The following is a 19,914-nucleotide window of genomic DNA, read 5'->3' on the forward strand; positions in this document are numbered from 1 at the left end:
GTTGGAGGGAGGGGGGATGGATGGAAGGATGGATGGAGGGGTGTGTATGGGGGATGGATGGAGGGAGGGGTGTGTAGGGGGACGGATAGATGGAGGGAGGGAGGGAGGGATGGAAGGATGGATGGAGGGGTGTGTAAGGGGATGGAGGGATGGAGGAAGGGGTGTGTGTAGGGGACGAATGGATGGAGGGAGGGGTGTGAAGGGGGACGGATGGATGGATGGAGGGAGGGAGGGATGGATGATGGATGGAGGGTGTGTAGGGAGACGGAGGGATGGAGGAAGGGGTGTGTGTAGGGGACCGAATGGATGGAGGGAGGGAGGGAAGGAGGGAAGAACAGAGAGAGGGGTGTGTAGGGAGGGATGGATGGAGGGAGGGTGTGTAGGGGGGATGGAGGGAGGGAGGGAGGGGTGTGTAGGAGGACGGATGGATGGAGGGAGGGGTGTGTAGGAGGACGGATGGAGGGAGGGAGGGGTGTGAAGGGGGACGGATGGATGGAGGGATGGAAGGAGGGATGGAGGGAGGGGTGGGGAGACGGAGGGATGGAGGGAGGGGTGTGTGTAGGGGACGAATGGATGGAGGGAGGGAGGGAAGGAGGGAAGGACAGAGAGAGGGGTGTGTAGGAGCGGGTGGATGGAGGGAGGGGTTGTGTAGGGAGGGATGGAGGGGAGGGAGGGAGGGGTGTGTAGAGGATGGATGGTGGAGGGAGGGTGTGAAGGGGGGACGGATGGATGGATGTAGGGAGGGAGGGATGGAAGGATGGATGGAGGGTGTGTAGGGAGACAGAGGGATGGAGGAAGGATGAAGGACAGAGGGAGGGGTGTGTGTAGGGGATGAATGGATGGAGGGAGGGGCAGATGGACTTAGTGGGGGAAGCAGGGCATGGGGCTGCAGGGCACTTCCGCCCCAGACAGGTCTAGCCCGCAGGGCACAGGGCGGGGGTGAGGCCGGGGTTTGCCAGCTGGGACCAGCAGTTCCACAGAGGCTGTAACATAGCACGGCTGGGGGGCCTGGCCCCTAATGCCAGCGGGGGCAGGTGGGGAAGGAACAGAGGGTGGACTTGTGCAGCGTCACAGCAGCTGCAGCGGGGAGAGATCCAGGGCCCAGCAGGGGAGTGGAGTTTGTGCGGGGTGGAGGCGGGGGCACACACTTCCCAGGACCTGTGCAAGGGCCAGCATCGGGGAGCGTGCGAAGGGCTCCTGGTACCAGCCCTGGCAGGCTGCGAGGGAGGGTGCGAGGACCCGAACCCCTGCGAGATCCTTAGGAAGCCTCGGGGTGCCATCAGTGGTCCTTGGGTCTGGCTTGCCAGGCTCAGGAGAGCCCCCCTTGAGGATGGCCAGTGGCAGCACTGGCAGAGTCGTGCCAGGAGACAGACCCCTGGCCAGGTCTGCGTCGGTGCTGCCACAGATGCCATGCCGCGGGGTGCGGGTCCAGGGAGCGTGATGTGTGGGTCGGCTGCACCTGTGCCCCGCCGATGGCACTGCCACACAGCAGGCCCCAGAGCCAAGTGCCAGGCCCTGCCCCTCGCCATCTCCACCCCCCAGCTGTATTCAGTAGCAGCAGGGGCTAAGCAGGAGCTGGTGGCGTTTCTTGCCCCGGGTAGCCTGGATGGTGGAGATCGGAGGGTCTGGGGGCTGCTGGGGCAGGGGTGGGGGGTAGCTGGCGTCTCAGCCACACACATTACATGGAAGCAGGCCAGGAGCATGGGTGTCAGGCCCCGGCGGCAGCAGCCAATCAGAACACGCTGGCCCCCTGCGGGGGGCACTGTCTAGCTTCTGTGCACCCACCCCCTGAGACGGCAGCACCCCCTGAAGGGCTCAGCTCCCCATGTACTGTGGGGCAGTGAGGAAACGATCATCTACCCCCCGGCTTCGAAAGGGGGCCCGGGGCTGGGGTGTCCTGGGAACTGGGTGTCCTGCGGGCCGTGTCCTGTGGGTCTAGGCCTGGGGTGTCCTGGGCTTGGGGTGTCCTGTGGGTCTGGGCTTGGGGTTCTGGGGTCACTCAGTGTTACCAGCAGCCCAGAGCAGAGACACCCCCAGGGCCGGTAGCGCCGACAGGGAGTGCTGTACAGGGAGCGGTGTGTTTGGGGTGATGTACAGGTCCCCCGCATCTGTCCCAGAACAGCCTGCGCTGGGCAACTGCCATCAACAGGGCACGTCGCCCTGCTCCGATGGAGCCTGTGGTGGGACGTGCTGGCCGCTAGCCGGGCACTTGGGGCTGCCCCGTTTGAAGCATCACGCCCTTGGGCAGCTGGGCCGCAGCAGGTTTGGGGCAGGAAGCAGCAAGCCCTCAGGGGGCTGACAGGGTCGTTCACAGGGCAGTGCTGCGGGATTTGGTGCCAGGTCGTTTCCAGGGTGCCTGGCGCCTGTCGGATCCTCTGTAATGCCGGGCATCGTGCCCGCAGAGCCGGCTGGCTGCTTCTGGGGTACGGGCCTTAGCCGGGGTCCAGCCGCCCACAGGGAGCACGCAGGGGCTGGGTCTTGGGGAGGGCTCACGTTGCTTTTATTTTGGGGTGGGGTGCTGGCTTCTGGCTCAGGCGATCACAAGGGGAAATGGAGATCACAGCTGTGCAATGCCGGGGAGGCCCGTGCAAGGGGAGCGCTCACGGGGCTGCTGGGCGGGTTGTATCTCTTGGGGCCGCCCTGCCCCTCAGGGCCTGGGGAACATGCTGGGCAGAGCGAGACCCCGTGTGCTCTGGCATGGCTGCTCCATTGCCCATGGGCTGTGCTCAGGGCTGCTCTCTGAGGCCGTTTCCTGGCACTCCATGCCCAGAGACCCCCTGCACGCTTAGCTGGGGCCCACCCCCTGCAATTTCCCAAAGCAACTGCTCATTCTGAGCCCCCCGCTCCCGGCAACCTGCATGCGGCAGAGGGCTGGTGTGACGTTATGGACATGAACTGGGACCACATGGGTCACTGTTGCAACCAAGGTCCTGTAGTGGCACCAAATCTTGTACAAAGGGGGTCAAACAGGGTGTCTAAGACAAGGTTATGGTTTGCTGGTTATGACTGTGCTATCTGGGTGCATGGATCATTTTTGTATTTAAAGTTATGAATATTGGCTCTGTACTGTCTGGATTTCATACTTGTGCTCTGCTTCTGAGTGACATTCCAGACAAGTTGGTGTTGGCTCTGCCTAGCCTGCTTGATGACCCATTAAGGACCATCAGCTACACAACTGACCCATTGAGAGGAGGCAGATACGCCTTGTGACTCAGCAGGGCCGGCAGGGACCTGCCTACGGACAGAACTCTGAGGTTTTTCCATGCCACGTGCTGGACTGCTTGACTTTGGGACAAAGAAAGAAAGACACATGGCAAGGGACTATAAAAAGCTGCTGCAGCTCCTCCATCTTGTTTTCAATCCTGGTTCTTACCTCTGGAGGGACTTGGCTACAAACGGAAGCTCTGCACCAGAGGTTCTCAAACTTTTGTCTTGGTGACCCCTTTCACACAGCAAGTCTCTGAGTGCAACCCCCCCGCCCAATAAATTAAAAACACCTTTAAATATATTTAACACCATTATAAATGCTGGAGGCAAAGCGGGCTCTGGGGTGGAGTTTGACAGCTCACAACCCCATGTAATAACCTTGTGACCCCCTGAGGGGGTCTGACCCCCCATTTGCAAACCCCTGCTCTGCACAAAGGACTGATGACCCATCCCAGCGGGAGATGTTCTCCAGAGACTTGATTTGAACCTGCAGTTTACTCCATCACTGCTACAAGCCTGAACCAAGAACTTTGCCATCACTGGATGTAACTGATTCCATTTAACCAATTCTAGCTCTCATTTATATTTCTTTCTTTTTATGAAGAAACCTGTAGATTTTAGATTCTAAAGGATTGGCAACAGCACGATTTGTGGGTAAGATCTGATGGGTATATTGACCTGGGTCTGGGGCTTGGTCCTTTGGGATCGGGGGAACCTTTTCCTTTTACTGGGGTGCTGGTTTTCATAACCTGTCATCCCCAGGACGGCTGGCACTGGTGGTTATACTGGGAAACTGGAGTGTCTAAGGGAATTGATTGTGTGACTTGTGGTTAGCCAGTGGGGTGAGACAAAAGTTCTCTTTGTCTGGCTGGTTTGGTTTGCCGTAGAGGTGGAAAAACTTCAGCCTTGGGCTGTGACTGCCCTGCTCCAAGCGATTTGTCCTACACTGGTGCTCTGAGTTGGGTCCCATCAGAACCAGCATCGTTACAGCTGGATGCTCTGGCAGAGCCAGGGGGCGCTCACCTTCGGAGGGGTCCAGCCGTCGCGCCCGGCGCCCGTGCTTCGAGTTGTTGTGGACGAACATGTTATCAGACACCGCCAGGACGTGCCCGTCGACATTCACCGTCGTTGACACCACCACCTGGGGGCCAAGAGCATCTCAGCATTAGGCCAGCCGCGTGGCAGGGGAGCCAGGCCAGAGGGAGACCCCGGCATCCTGGTGCACTGGGCAGCAGGGAGAGGGTCCAGAGAAGAGCAACAAGAATGATTAAAGGTCTTGAGAACATGACCTGTGAAGGAAGGCTGAAGGAATTGGGTTTGTTTAGTTTGGAAAAGAGAAGACTGAGAGGGGACATGATAGCAGTTTTCAGGTATCTAAAAGGGTGTCATCAGGAGGAGGGAGAAAACTTGTTCACCTTAGCCTCCAATGATAGAACAAGAAGCAATGGGCTTAAACTGCAGCAAGGGAGATTTAGGCTGGACATTAGGAAAAAGTTCCTAACTGTCAGGGTAGTTAAACACTGGACTAAATTGCCTAGGGAGGTTGTGGAATCTCCATCTCTGGAGATATTTAAGAGTAGGTTAGATAAATGTCTATCCGGGATAGTCTAGACAGTATTTGGTCCTGCCATGAGGGCAGGGGACTGGGCTCGATGACCTCTCGAGGTCCCTTCCAGTCCTAGGGTCTATGATTCTATGAGCACGGGTCTCCCACGGCACCTCTCAGGAACCCATCCCCAGTTTGGTACATTGCCTGTACCCCCAGAGTGCAAACTACAGGGCACAGGCTGGTCAGGGCAGGGGTAGAGTCCCTCCCAAAATGGGACAGTCCATCTCACTGCAGAGTCCTTGGAAACCCCCCAGAACGGGACAGGCCCAGGACGGGTGGCACTTGTGCTGATACTGGGAGACTGGAGTGTTTAAGGAAATTGCTTGTGTGACTTGTGGTTAGCCAGTGGGGTGAGACCAAAGTCCTTTCTGTCTGGCTGGTTTGGTGTGCAAAGGAACCTCAGCCTTGGGCTGTAACTGCCCTGCTCTGAGCAATTTGTCCTGAATTGATATTCTCAGGAGTGTCTGAGCAAAGGCCGTTTCGTTACACCAGGGTCAGCGTTCAAGGGGCTAAGGGGGCTGGCTCAGCCCCAGCCCCCAGCCTGGTTGCCAGGTCTCCTCCCTGCCCCCACCTGCTCGCTGGTTTGTCGGGGTGGCGGGCTTGGCTGCTCTCCCAGGAGCTGTGGAGCTATGCAAATTGGATGGGTTGTTAATCATGTAAAAATGTCACAATTATCATATCTTTCTGAGAGGCCCTAATGAAGGCACCGCGCTGGGTGTGAGCTGGGGAGATGGGCCAGAGCTGCCAAGCGCCACGGGGGAGCTGGGCACGGCACGCCAGAGGGGGCTTGTGAAACGATGCAGGGGGCAGGAAGAGGCAGGGCTGGCATACCTGGGAGAGATGCAGGGCTGTTCTCCTGCTAACGAGTCCTCGCCCTGTGATACAATGGGGGACGCTGTGATGAGGGTTTGTGCCCCTCTGGGAACGGTGACACTACGCACAGTGGGCCCGGCTCTGCCACTGGACTGTGGGCGACTGTAAGTCACTTAACTGTCCATGCCTCAGTTTCCCCATCTGTGAAATGTGAGAACTGCAGAAGACCGAAGGACGAGCAATACCAGCAAACACTTCGGGGTTACAGCTCCCTGGCTGCCTGACACAGTGGGGATGGTAGAACAGGAACAGCTGCTCCAGGGTGTCCGATACAATTGCCTGCCCCAGTCCTACCCAATGAACCACAGCCTGCCTGGGCCAAAGCCCTGGTCCCTCCAGAACCCAGCTTCCTGGCTGCCCCATTCCTGCAGGCTGGGCCACAGCCACTCGGCACAAGGCGGCTCAGTCCGGTGAGCTTGGTAGCACAGCTGGGGCCTTGGACACATGGTTCCCAAGACCCTGAGGTGCCTTGGGCTGGCAGGCCCCCCGATGCCCGCAGGAGCTGGCGATGGTGCCAGGCTGGTAGTCACAAGGTCTCCAATGTCACAATCACTATGGCACTCCTCAGAGGGGACAGGCAGACAGACAAACCCCCTCCCCACCCCGGAGAACGGCCCGCTGGGTGCAGCGGCAACTGCCTCTGCCTCCAACACCACAATGCTGCCCTCCAACCCCACGCAACGCCAGCAGAGACAGAGACGTCCCCAAACCATACCCCCAGCAGACAGTCCAGGGGGCTAATGGAAGGGGGAAGGTGCCACTTTTTGGCTCCTATCTGGGCTTGGGTGAGGGAGCAGGTAATCAGCTCCAAGGAGAGCAACGGTGCCAGAATCCAGCCAGATCAGGCAGTGGAGTCACCCCGGGATGGGATTGCTCCTAACTCCCCTAGGCCCTTCAGAAACTCCTTCAGCTCTCAGGTGTTCAGATGTCATGGTGACCAACCCCCCAGAGAGTGGAGAACCGAATCCCGCTCCGGTGGGGCTCTCGGCCCGCCAGCGTGTCCCCTGGGGCTGCGCCCGGTGCACACAGCCAGCAATGGGGGAGACCCGCGAGAGGGCGCTGTATCTCGCTTCGCTTTGCTCCCTCCGCAGCAACTGGGGCTTAACGAGCCCGCTTAGAGTCAGAGCTGATGTCCTGCCCCCCAAGCCCCAGGAATCCACCTCGGCCAGGGGTTACCGGGGCCGCAGCGTCCCAGCTGGCCGGGGAAGGAGGAAATGGCCCTGATGGGGTTTGGGCTTTAACCCCCTCCCTGCCCCGGGCCGCGTGCAGGGCCGGGAGCCGTCGCTGCGTGGCTCTGTTGGTGGGTTTCATGCTGGCGAGAGGAGCCGGCTGTGGCCCAGAGAGCAGAGGACTCATCACTCCTAGCCCCACATGTGCCGGCTCTCCGGGGGTCCCCGCGCAGGCCTGGCTGCAGGCTCTGCAATGAGTGAGGACACAGGCTGCCCCTGCCCCCTGGCCACGTCAGACCTGGGGGGATTCCCTTGGGGAGCGGGTTCTCCCCTCGCTGCGGGCCGAGAGGAGGCTGAGCAGCCGGGGGCTCAGATGTGGCCCCCCTCAGTGGTTACTGCCCACAGACAGGACTGGTCTCCCTCAGGCCCCGGAGCTCCCACGCGGGGCACGGGCTGAGCCAGCCAGCCAGCCGCCCCCAAGGCAACCGGAGATGGAGAAGGCAGCCAGGCCACCTGCCCCTGCGAGCCAGGGCACTGCTCCTCCGCCAGACCTGGTCCAGCCATGGCCAGAGCGATGGACCCCCCAACCCTCCCCTCCCCTCCACACCCCCGATCTCAGTGCCAGGAACACCCCGGGGCTGTACCCTTCCCCGCCAGGCCCACCCCGGGCTGCGCTCGTAGTTACCTGCTGGGGGGCTCAGGGGGCCCTTCCCCAGCCCGACGGCCCCTTTCCCCCCACCCAGGGGTGGCGCAAGGGGACACTGCCAGAGCGGGCAGTGGGGGCCTGGCTGGAGGCCTGACCGAGCCCCGGCACCTTGGGTGAGATCCAGTGCTGGGCCGGGGCCCGTCCCGGGAGAAGGGGCTTCACCTGGAAGCGGCGCATGTCCCGCGGGTTCCCCGCGTTCTTCAGGCAGTTCTGGTTGCACTTGAGGAAGAACTTGAGGAAAAACCTGAGAGAAAAGAGGAGAAATCCAGATATTTAATGTGGGGGGGAGCTGTCCTGCTGGTCCCCCCCATTCCTCCCCATCCCATCCCCCCAGCACATCTCCTCCCATCCCACCCTGCCCGCCCCGTCCCACATGGCCCCTAGGGAGATCCGTGCCCACCGAGCAGGGGCAGAGCCTGCCCCCCCCCCGAGCTCTGGGTGTCTCTGCCCCCAGGCCGTGGGGTGGGGATGTCCTGGGGAGACGACTGGGGCCAGACCAGCACCCTTGGGGTGACATGGGGAACCAGCCCCATTCCCAGGGCCCTGGCTCCCTGGTGGGGGCCGTGCAGGATGCCATGCCAGGTCTCTCCTCCGCCCCCCAGGGGGGCAGCAAGCTCGGGTGGCTGGTCAGATGGCAGTGGGGGGTGGCGCCGGCTGGCAGACCCATGGGCGGCTGCGTGAACCACCACATGCTCCCCTCCCACCTCAGCGCCAGTCACAGCCACGCCCTCCAGCACCCGGCTAGAGCGCCCTGCCCCAACTCCCGTGTGCAGATGCCCCCGCCCGCCCACGGCCCGTTGGTCCCCACTAACACGTCTCCAGCCGTCTCTGCTGGCGGCTTCTCCCCGGCTGCCCTGGGAATCGATCACCGCCTGAGCCCTCCCTGGCAGCTAATGGGTTTCATTGCTGCAGAGCCGATCAATCAGGGAATCCGAGCCGGGGGACCCAGGAGCCACCGGGGGGAGGGGAGAGCGGGGAGCGCTGCCGAGGGCTGTGGGGGCCCAGCCATTTCCCTCGGCTGCTGTAGGACGCCCCTCGGAGAAGCAGCCTGGAGAGCAGGGGGTGAGAGCCCCAGGCCTACATGTGCTGGGCCAGAGAAGGGGAGAGGAGTCCAGGAGTGTGGGGCAGCCCAGGCCGGCCCCGCAGGGAGAAGCCGAGGCAGCAGCAGGAAAGAGCACTTGCTGAGCCCATTGCAGAAGGCGGACGAGGAGGGAGCCCAATCCATTCCCAGCAGCATCGCGGCCTGATGAAATATTCAGGACGCTTGTACAGGCCCCGTAATCGCCATCACACCATCAATTATTAAATGGCCACAGCAGTGTTCGTGCAGGGGCTGGCATAGGGGGAGAACACCCTGGGACCTACCCACACACACAGCCGGACACCCGGGACCTACTCACACGCACAGCCAGACACCTGGGACCTACTGCCACGCACAGCCAGATACGCCGGAACCTACTCACATGCACAGCCAGACACCCAGGACCTACTGCCACACACAACCGGACACCCTGGGACCTACCCACATGCACAGCCAGACACCCGGGACCTACCGCCATGTACAGCTGGACACCCGGGACCTACCCACACGCATAGCCGGACACCCCAGGACCTACCACCATGCACAGCTGGATGCCCCAGGACCTAGTGATGCACAGCTGGATGCCCCAGGACCTACCCACGCACACAGCTGGACACCCCAGAACCTACCCACACACATAGCTGGACACTCCAGAACCTACCCACATGCACAGCCAGACACCCCAGGACCTACCGACACTCAGATACTCTGGGACCTGCAAATATGCACAGATGGAGAACCCAGGACCTACCAACAACCAGACACATGGAGGGGATCATTCATCATCCCTGCTCCCTGCTAGCACAGCTGGCCCCCTACTCAGGGGAATGGCAGACAGGGGGAACTTGCCTGCCTGGCTGCAGGCACCAGGAAGGAGGTGGAAGGACCCGCAGGAGTGACATACCCTATGTGGGGGGCCCCATGCTGCACCCCGTGGGGGTGGGAGGGGAGATAGAACTTCAATCCCTTGATCTAACTGCTCAGGCCCCTTTCACGGCAGCTAAAGGAGAATCTTCACTGCTAGCAGCGTAGGGCCTATGAGACAGGGTGGGCCAGTTCTGATTCCGCCCAGCAGAGGGCAGCAGTGACACACATACACTTACCCATTTACAGGACTCTCATCCCCATTTTGCAGATGGGGACACTGAGGCAGAGAGTGGGGGAGGGACATATGGCTGAACGAGCCAGGCTTTGAATTTAGGACACTCCTGTCAGCCAGTGCCCCCAAAACCAGACGTAAGAGTATCTGGCTGGAGCCTTCCACATCCCACAGACAGGGTGTGAGTCAAGGGGCACGCGCCCCAAGTCACGCTCTGGCTACCTCTAGCTAAGGCCCACTGAGCCGCTGCATGATCTGACCTGACTGCCCAGCCCAGGTCGAGCTCTGGGCCAGACCCTCAGCGCTTTTCTCTCCGGTAAAACAGTTCAGTGCAATTTCCACATGTGAACCCAGGCTTCTCCCAGAGCCGGGATCCGCCCCTCCAGGCCCAGGGGCTTCCTGCCTGCTCCTGGCAGCTCCCCCCGGCTTTTACCCTCGCTTGACTGGCTATCAGTCACAGGTGAGTCGGCCCCCCCCCCCCGCACCTCAAAGAACCAGCCACCCTGTGTCCTAGATCACTCCTCACCGCCAGCTGCACAAACACACAGTCCCAGCCCGGCTCGGTGCCTCAGTTTCCCCTCTCACCCTTTGCCTGCTCTGTTGAGCCTGTGAGCTCTTTGGGGCAGGACCTGTCTCTCACCATGTGTCTGCGCAGCGCCTGGCCTACCAGGCCCTGATCTGAGCGGAGGCCTCTAAGCGCTTCTGGGATCCAAACCCTGCTCTCCCAATAAATCAATCTGCACACACCCACCCCAGCCAGGGCACCGCGCCCCCATTGCAGGCAGCCCCCGGTCATGGCCGCCGCTCCATGGCCAGCTCACTGAGCCAGACATAAGCAGGGAGCAGCCCCTGCACCCGGGGAGGCACAGGGACCCTGGAGCCCCCTGCACTCACCCGAGGACCAGTCGCGAGTGGGGACCCAGGACCCCGGCAGCGATTCCTTCCAGACCCCCCCACAGCCAATAGGTGAGACACCGGGTGCTCACTCCCCCCTTGGCCCCAGGATACGAGCCTGGTAGGTCTGCTCCGTCTCCAGGCTTGATTGGCTGCAGGGGGGTTTGCCCCTGCCAGTGCCCAGGGCTGGCATTAGGAGCCCACTGCCAGCACCCGCAGCTGGGATCGGGAGGGCACACATGGCCAGGGCTGGGAGCAGGAGCTTTGCCTGGCTACAGGGGCCAGCTCCCCTCTCCGCTCAGCAGCGGCACCACCCGGGTGTTCATACAGGGAGTGTGCCGGAGGGAGCCCTGTGCGGGTGTGTGCATGGGGGGGGTGCACGTGTGTGGGCACATATCTGTGTGTGTGTGTGCGCGCACAAAGGAGTATGTGTGCACGTGTGTGTGCGCGCGCACCTGGATCTGGCATGTGCATGTATGTGTGCACACGCACACACGGGGGGCATGTGCACGTGTGTGTGCGTGCGCACATGTGTGTGCATGTGTGCATGCGTATGGGGTGTGCGCACTTGTGCATGTGTGTGTCTGTGCGCACACATGCATGGGGGTATGTGCACATGTGTGCATGGGGGTGTGCATGCATGAGTGTGCATGTGTGTGCACATGGGTGTATGTGCGCATGTGGGGATGCGTGTGTGCACGTGTGTGTGTGCATGTGTGTGCGCATGAGTTGTGGATCGGGGCTCTGCTCTCCACTCCAAGGGCTTATCCGTGGCCTGGGCCAGGTGAGGCTGGAAGCGCAGATCCCCCCTTCGCAGCGCGGAGGCTGGGAGCTCACTGATCAGGACGTGCCTCCTGGGACCCTGCTATCCCATCCCATGTGCACAAACCCAGCAGCTTCCACGGAAGGAAGGGCTAGGTCTGGGACCCGGGCGGCTCCCCGCTTCCCCCCGCTCCACACTGGCAGCCCCGAGGCTTTCAGCCTTGGGATCCCTGCCTCACTGCTGTGCCCCCAATCCCGACCTGCAGCCCCAGCCCTTGTCTCCCCCAAACCCTGCTAACCCCCACATCCCAACCCACAGTCCCTGCTAGCCCAGCCTGTCTGCCCCCAGCCCTGCCAATCCCCCCAATCCCGACCCGCAGCCTCTGCTACCCCACCCCTGGGCTCCCCCAAACCCTGTCAATCCCCCCCATCCCAACCCGCAGTCCCTGATATCCCAGCCTGTCTGCCCCCAGCCCTGCCGATCCCCCCAATCCCGATCCACAGCCTCTGCTACCCCTCCCCTGGTCTCCCCCAAACTCTGCCAATCCCCCCCATCCCAACCCGGAGTCCCTGCTATCCCAGCCCGTCTACCCCCAGCCCTGCCGATCACCCCCAATCCTGACCCGCAGCTCCCGCTATCCCAGCCCGTCTGCCCCCAGCCCTGCCAATCCCTCCCCATCCCAACCCACAGTCCCTGCTATCCCAGCCCTGCCGATCCCCCCCAATCCTGATCCGCAGCTCCCGCTATCCCAGCCCGTCTGCCCCCAGCCCTGCCAATCCCTCCCCATCCCAACCCACAGTCCCTGCTATCCCAGCCCGTCTGCCCCCAGCCCTGCCGATCCCCCCCAATCCTGACCCGCAGCTCCCGCTATCCCAGCCCGTCTGCCCTCCCCAGCCCTGCTAATGCTCCTCAATCCCACCTTGCTCCAACCCTAGCTATTTCCTCACCCCATCCCAGCCCTCCTCCTGCTCCTGCCCCATTGCCAGGAAGGGGCAGAGCTGGGGCAGGGGAGCAGAGCAGACTGGGGGGAAGGAAGTGAGGAGAGAAAGGGGGATGTGGCCAGGGGACCGCGAGGGACGGCGCAGGAAGGGGGGGCTGGTGGAAGGGCAGATGGGGGAAGGGGGTTGAGGCAAAGGCAGCTGATGGGGGTGGGGGGTTGACTCAGCCGAGAGGAGCCGCAGCGGGAAGGAGCCCACTTAGCAGCAGCCCCATTAGCCGCTGATTGAGCAGCGAGTCTGGAGTACAGGGGAGGGGCACAGAGGAGCGGGGGTCACTGCAGCAAGCTGGAGAATCGGGGTGTCTCTGGGCCCAGAGAGGCACCCGCAGGAGCCAGGTGGCGTCACAGGGGGCAGCGGGGCCAGGTCACAGGGGGCAGCGGGGGCCAGGGCACAGCTGTTCCCTGGCCTGGTGCCAGCCCTGTACCCACCCTACCCCCCAGGTACAGAGACCCCTGGGTCCTGCCAGCACCCCAAGCTGGCTGCACCAGGCTCTGGGGGGACTGGATGGCTCAGGGGACAGGGCCTGTCACCTGAGGAGACAAGTGGGGAGGTCTCAGTTTGGCTCCCAATGGGACGGGCGGCTGCACCTCAAAGACCATGGGTACCTCCTGCCCTCCCATCAGCCGGACAGGCCCTGGGGATGCATGTGGGGGGAGCTGGCCCCACCACTGTCCTGACAGCCTGGCTCCTTTCCCCAGGACTGGACACAGGGAGAGGCTCTCAGTAAAGAAGTAACCCCCTCCTCCCCACACACACAGGTAATGGCCCCCAGCTGGCAGGCTGCTCCCCTGGGTGCCTGGCCCTCCCTGTCCAGTGTCCGGCCCACGCACCTCACCGGAGCCCTTCCTGGCAGGCCTGGGCACGCAGCAGAGCTTGGGCACGCAGGACTGGGCACGCAGCAGAGCCTGGGCATGCAGCAGAGCACCTTATCCAAGATCTCACCAGTTCCCCCACCTGCTCCCAAAGCAAATGCAGCCGTTCTCCAAGGCCTCGCTACCCCCACTCCTCTCCCCACATCTGTGCCAAGGCCCCGCAGCCCCCTGGAATGGCGACACTCCCCTGAAGGATCAGAGGGGGCTGGGCCGAGGGTATCACTGCTCATGTGAACGACGACGGGAAAGGAAGTAGTGTGCCCCACAGGAACGACCTCAGGTCGTCCGCTGGCCTCCAGCTCTCCCCACTCTCCTCTCGGGGAGACAAGACCCAAAGAGGGACTGGACTTTCCCATGGATAAGAAGAACATCCCGGGTGATCCCAACTAGCCCCCCAAGTTTCAGAAGGGGTATTACACCTCCTGCTTCAGGGCCTCGGCCAACCGTGGATACTTGAGCTCTGCATGTGCTCAAGTGCGATGGATTCTCGTCGGCAGGGCCTGCGGAAAGCCACCCAAGGGTCCTTCAGGAACTAGGTGACGCAATCTCGGAAGCGTTGGAGATGGTCTTCGAGAACTCAGGCAGGACGGGTGAGGTCCCAGAGAACTGGAGAAGGGCAAACATTGTGCCAGTCTTTACAAATGGGGATAAAGAACTGGGGCATTACAGACTAACTCTGATACCTGGAAAGATACTGGGACCAATGATTGAGCAATCAGAAATAGCCAGTTCGGACTTGTCAAGAACAAATCATGCCAAAGCAGCCTAATTTCCTTCTCTGGCAGGTTATTGGGCTAGTGGACTGGGGGGACCAGCAGACATGATATATCTTGATTTTAGTCCTTTTGACACAGTCCCAGGGGACATCCTCCTGAGGACATTAGGGAACTGTGGTTTAGATTGAATGACTGTAAAGTGGGTGCCCAGCTGGATGAAAGAGGAGCTGTCAATGGTTTGCTGTCAGACTGGAAGGGCACATCTGGTGGGGTCCTGCTGGGCTCAGGCCTGCGCCTGGACAATGGAATAGTGAGTATGTGTATCAGATCTGTGGCTGACGCCAAGCTGGGAGAGGTTACAAGCCCTTTGGAGGACAGGATGAGGATTCAATAGGACCCAGACAAATTAAAGAATTGGTCTGAAATCAACAAGATGAAATTCTACCAAGACAAGTGCACGGGGACTTCAGTGTGGAAGGGCAAATCAAATGTCCGGCTACAAACTGGGACCTCGCTGGCTAGTGGCAGATCACCGACAAGGCTCTGGGGGCTGTCGTGGAGCACAAATTGAATAAGAGCCACCAGTGGGATGCAGTCCCCAGAAGGGCTAATATTCCGGGGTGTAGTCACAGGGGCGCCGTGGGTAAGACACAGAAGATGACTGTCTCGCCCGTCTCAGCACTGGCACCGCAGCCAGTTCTGGGCACCACACGTAGGAAAGAGGCGGATAAATCGGAGAGTCCAGAGAAGAGAAACAAAACAGAGAAGATTCCACAAACCTGACCTGAGAGGGAACGTTAAACACATGGGACGTGTTCAGTGTTGAGAAAAGACACCCACAGGGGACTTGCTAACAGCAGGCAGGGCTGTTCTAAAGGGGAGGGGGATCCATTGTTCTCCGTGTCCACTGCAGGCAGGACAAGAAGTAACGGGCTTAACCTGCAGCCAGGGAGATCAGGTCAGATCCTGGGAAAAGCTGCCAGCCGCTCGGGGGAGGGAAGCTCTGGAGCAGCCATCCAAGGGGGGCTGGGGGATCCCCGTTACTGGGGGTGTTTAGAACAGGTTGGATGGACACTTGTCAGGGACAGTCTAGCTGTGCCTGGCCCTGCCTCTGCACGCGGGGCTGGGGAGATACCTCTCGAGGTGCCTTCCAGCCCAGGCTGTCTGTGAATGCCGGAGGCAGATTATCCCACATCTGCTACTGTGGGGCTCCCCTGCCACGTCTGCCAGGACCCTGGAGACAGAGATGTGGCTACAGTCCCAGAGCCGCCCTCCCTGCCCTTTGCCCCGTGGCCTAGAGCTTGCTGGGGATGGAGCAGGAGCAGGACTCCCGCCCCAGCACTTGAATACAGTCCCCATCTCTACACACTGCACCCTGCAGCCCCCATCCTCCCCCTCGACGACACCCTGCCTTCCCATGCCCCACATCCATCTCTCCCCACAAACTCAGCACTCCAGTACCCCCATCCCTGCCACACCCCACGTCCCCAACCCCAGGGCCTGCCGGATTCCCCGTGGGCACGCTACGCAGATGACGGTGCTTGCAGGCCCCCGCAATCGTTACTACGACTTGTCGAGTGTGCTCAGCGCTGGACGGGGCGCAGAGAGAGGGAGTCTCTGTCGTAAGCAACGTCCCACCAACACCCTGCGTACCCCACACCGGAGCGCTCAGGCGTGGCCGCTCTCTACGGGACCATCCCAGCGGGGGTCGTGTCTCACCACCGGGGTACTGGGGGCTGCTGCATACCTGGCGTCGGGGCTGCAGAAGGTTCCAGGCCTCTGCGCCTCACCCCAACTCCATTCAACATGCTCCAGTCGTCCTGCTGGCCCACAGCGCTGACCACACCACTCCTCTCTGCTCCTCTACACTGCTCCCAAAGCCTGGGGTGCCACCCTTCCCCCCGTGATCCCCTCCTGGTTAGCCAGGAACAAGCCCCTCCATTTAGCCAGCTGGGAAGGGCAGGGTGGCCCGTTCTCAACCTCCCTCAGTGTGGGAAGTCCTGGGATGAGACCCCCAGCTGCTGTGATCATGGCAGGGCAGCATAGCTGCAGGGATCCCAGCCAGGGGTGGGGGGGCTGCCAGTCCCTATCTAGTCTGTTTAACCCCCCCACGCCCTCACTCTGAAATGCCTTGGAACCACCAAGCTGTGCCCATGGTGCCCAGCATCAGCTCCTCCTTCCCTTGTCGCCCCCCATTCACCTGGATCCTCCTGTGGGTTCCTGGCCTGTGGGCAGGGACTCTCTCTGCTCTATCTGTCCAGCGCCTGGCCCTGCTCTGGGACTCTGGCTCCTAGGCGCTACCACTGTACAAAGAATAATTAATTGGCAGCGGACAGACCCGCATGCTCATTACCACGACCCCGCCTCCCTTCCCCGTCACTTTGCGGTTTGTGACACCGTGCCCGCCTCCCTGGGCCGATCCGCCAGCAAGTGTGATCTGGTGATGGGTCAGCCACCCCCATCGATACCAGCTAAGGGGCTGGGTTTAATTAGCCATGAGAGCTGCATGGCACGAACCATGTCTCTGCTTAGCCCTGCGCCGTGCTCAGCACAATGGGACCTGCCCCAAGCCTCTTAGCTGCACCCTGAGCTCTCCCCGAGGGTTACTGCCCATCAGGCTCTGGCAGACAATTCTCCAGTCTCTCCTCAGTCATTGCTTAGCCAAACAACTCCGCTCCGCCAGCCCCCCGAGCGTGTTCGTGGCTCTTCTCGGACCCCTCAGCATTTCTCAATATCTCCCTGGTCAAGGGGCTTCCTGACCCGGAGACACTAATCCAGACCCGGCCACAGCAGAGTTGTATCCCCATCTGCTGATCCAGGACATTGTGCCAAAGAACGTTCCCATGCAGAATGAGCTCAGACAAACCCAGTGCAAAGAGCAGGAGTCCTACATCTGCCTCCTGGAGAGAGTGGTCTAGAACCCAGAGCACATGCTGTTGATCTAGAACCACCTCCAGAACCCGTACCATGCACCACTGTTCTAGAACCGTGCTCTAGAACTCTCGGTGCCTACCACAGCTTTAGAACCACGATCTAGAGTCCTTAGCACACACTGCTGCTCTAGAACCCCATAGGAGATGCTCCAGAACCTATATCAGCCACATGAAAACACGTACTGGAGCTCCTCCGTGCACACACTAGAACGGCTCAGCTCTGCCCCCAGCCTGGACAGCACCTCTAAGAAAGTCTCAACCTTATGCACACGGCATCTCCCTGAGCTGCAACCACCCTCCCGCGTTCAATCAGGACTGTCTGGCCCTGCTTGCATGGCTCTCCCCCACGCCAGCGGGAGGCAGGGTCCAGGCAAGCGGGCGATTCCTCCCTGGGAAAAGTCCATCAGTCCAACTAAATGCGTCGAAAATACAAAACTGTCTCAGGGAATCAAAAGAAGGAAAGAGAGAAAATCTCTCATCGTGTCTCCCAGAATAAAGAAATAAAGAATAACACAGCCTTTGAGGCTAATCGGGCCAGGAGATAACCTCCAAGAGCGCAAGAACGTGGAAGACAGAGCAACAGAAAGAGAGAAGGGCACCTAAGTAAGGATTCTGTTTCTAGGAGGCCCAGCCACCGTCCCAGGTGGTAATCAAAGACAGGAAGGAATGTGGAAATGCAGGGGGGGGACACTATTCCCCCTCCCTGTCCCAGGAAGGATCCAAGATTGACAGCAAGCAAGTGAGCTCTGATCCCCCAATGAACCCCCACATGGCTGCTCCCACCCCCCTCGGCACCGCCGACTTTGAGTAAGAGGAGAGGGGGGGAAAATAATAATAAAACCACGTCGGACATCTTCACCTCCTTAAGAGGCAGCCGCACATATGGGCCCGGGAGTTAAAAATAAAGACAATGTGCATAAATTAGCATCTATAATACACAGCACTCCCCATTTAATATGCAAATTCCCAGCAACGCTGCCGAACACCTTCTGTTCCGAGCGCATAAATTTGAATTTGCAATTAGAATAATCTTGTATAATTAATGAAAAGCGTCAATTTTAGCTCCTAAGTAATTTGATTAACATGTTGATAGGGCACTTATCGGGCTCTCTAAACCAGTGGGGCTGGGCATCAGGGAACGCGGGAGCAGGGCGGAAAGGGGAAGCGAGGCTGGAGGAAGGGGGTGGGCTGGGGAGATCCTTGCCCCCCAGCTGACCTGAGGGGGAGGGATGGAGGGAGAGGGGCGGGGAGAGACAGGAGGCTGGAAGGATTGATGGTGACCACTGATGCTGGATGGAACGAAGGGAAACTCGCGCGAAAAATAAGGGGCCAGGCTTTATTGAAGGGACCTTTTAGGAAAATGCCCTTTCACTCAGCATTCCAAGGCTACAGCCCCACGCTCACAAGCTCCAGGTTAGTGGTTTCCATGGCCCTTCTCCGCAGCGTTACCCCCAAACAAGGGGTGGGGGGTCCGCCCAGCAGGAGGGGATCCCTGCCCCACAGGGCCTGAGCACTGGTGAGGGGCACAAAGGGGAGGAAAAAGGGAGGCATGCAGTGGGGAGAGGAGGAAGGAACTGAAGCGCCCCAGCCTCCCAAGGGGCAGCAAGTCAGACACCCCGGAAGGGCCAGTGGCCAGAGGAGTCCCGGAGCCCTGCCCTGCTGGGGAACACCGCAGCCTCCTGGGGAAGGCCTAGCAATGTGAGGCCGAAGTCTGCGCCAGCCCTTTGGCCATGGAGTGTCGCTCCCGCCGGGCCATAGGGGCTGGAGCTGGGCAAAGAGGGGCAGGGGATACATGTAAGTATGGCCAGTGGTCTGTGATGGGATGTTGGATGGGATGGGATCTGAGTTACTGCAGAGAATTCTTTCCTGAGTGCTGGCTGGTGAGTCTTGCCCACATGCTCAGGGTTTAACTGATCGTCATATTTGCAGTTGGGAAAGAATTTTCCTCCAGGGCAGATTGGCAGAGGCCCTGGAGGTTTTTCGCCTTCCTCTGCAACATGGGGCATGGGTCACTTGCTGGAGGAGTCTCTGCACCTTGAAGTCTTCAAACCACAATTTGAAGACTTCAATAACTCAGGCATAAGTTAGGGGTTTGATACAGGAGTGGGTGGGTGAGATTCTGTGGCCTGCGTTGTGCAGGAGGTCGGACTAAATGATCATAATGGTCCCTTCTGACCTTAAAGTCTATGAGTCTGTGAGTCTGGGCGCAGGCAGAGCCAGGAGATCTTCTTGCCGCCGGAACATTTCCCCATCCGGTTCACATGGGAACCGCTGCTGGGCCGGGCCCCTCGCCTATGGGGGATTCACCACTGGGCCCCTCGAGCTACAGGGGAATCGCTGCTGGGCCGGGCCAGGCCCCTCGCCTACGGGGGATTCGCCACTGGATCCCTCGAGCTACAGGGGAATAGCTGCTGGGCCGGGCCGGGCCCCTCGCCTATGGGGGATTCACCGCCGGCCCCTCGAGCTACAGGGGAATCGCTGCTGGGCCGGGCCGGGCCGGGCCCCTCGCCTATGGGGGATTCACCGCCGGCCCCTCGAGCTACAGGGGAATCACTGCTGGGCCGGGCCGGGCCCCTCGCCTATGGGGGATTCACCGCCGGCCCCTCGAGCTACAGGGGAATCGCTGCTGGGCCGGGCCGGGCCGGGCCCCTCGCCTACGGGGGATTCGCCACTGGACCCCTCGAGCTACAGGGGAATCGCTGCTGGGCCGGGCCAGGCCCCTCGCCTACGGGGGATTCACCGCCGGCCCCTCGAGCTACAGGGGAATCGCTGCTGGGCCGGGCCAGGCCCCTCGCCTACGGGGGATTCACCGCCGGCCCCTCGAGCTACAGGGGAATCACTGCTGGGCCGGGCCCCTCGCCTACGGGGGATTCACCACTGGGCCCCTCGAGCTACAGGGGAATCACTGCTGGGCCGGGCCAGGCCCCTCGCCTATGGGGGATTCACCGCCAGCCCCTCGAGCTACAGGGGAATCACTGCTGGGCCGGGCCCCTC

General features: G+C 60.9%; 1 protein-coding gene across 1 annotated transcript in view; it reads right to left on the minus strand.

Moving 5' to 3' along the window:
* Positions 1-2,308: 2,308 nt before the first annotated feature.
* Positions 2,309-19,914, minus strand: part of LOC115651973 (transcription factor COE3-like) — a 73,588-nt gene continuing 55,982 nt past the window's right edge. The window contains exons 8-10 of the mRNA XM_030563376.1: positions 7,727-7,808; positions 4,231-4,348; positions 2,309-2,418 (exon numbers count right to left, since the gene is read on the minus strand). Coding sequence (XP_030419236.1) covers positions 2,309-2,418; positions 4,231-4,348; positions 7,727-7,808 — 310 coding nt within the window. The remainder of the gene's footprint in view (positions 2,419-4,230; positions 4,349-7,726; positions 7,809-19,914) is intronic.

This window comes from Gopherus evgoodei, chromosome 5 (genome assembly GCF_007399415.2).
Source record: "Gopherus evgoodei ecotype Sinaloan lineage chromosome 5, rGopEvg1_v1.p, whole genome shotgun sequence".
NCBI lineage: Eukaryota > Metazoa > Chordata > Testudines > Testudinidae > Gopherus > Gopherus evgoodei.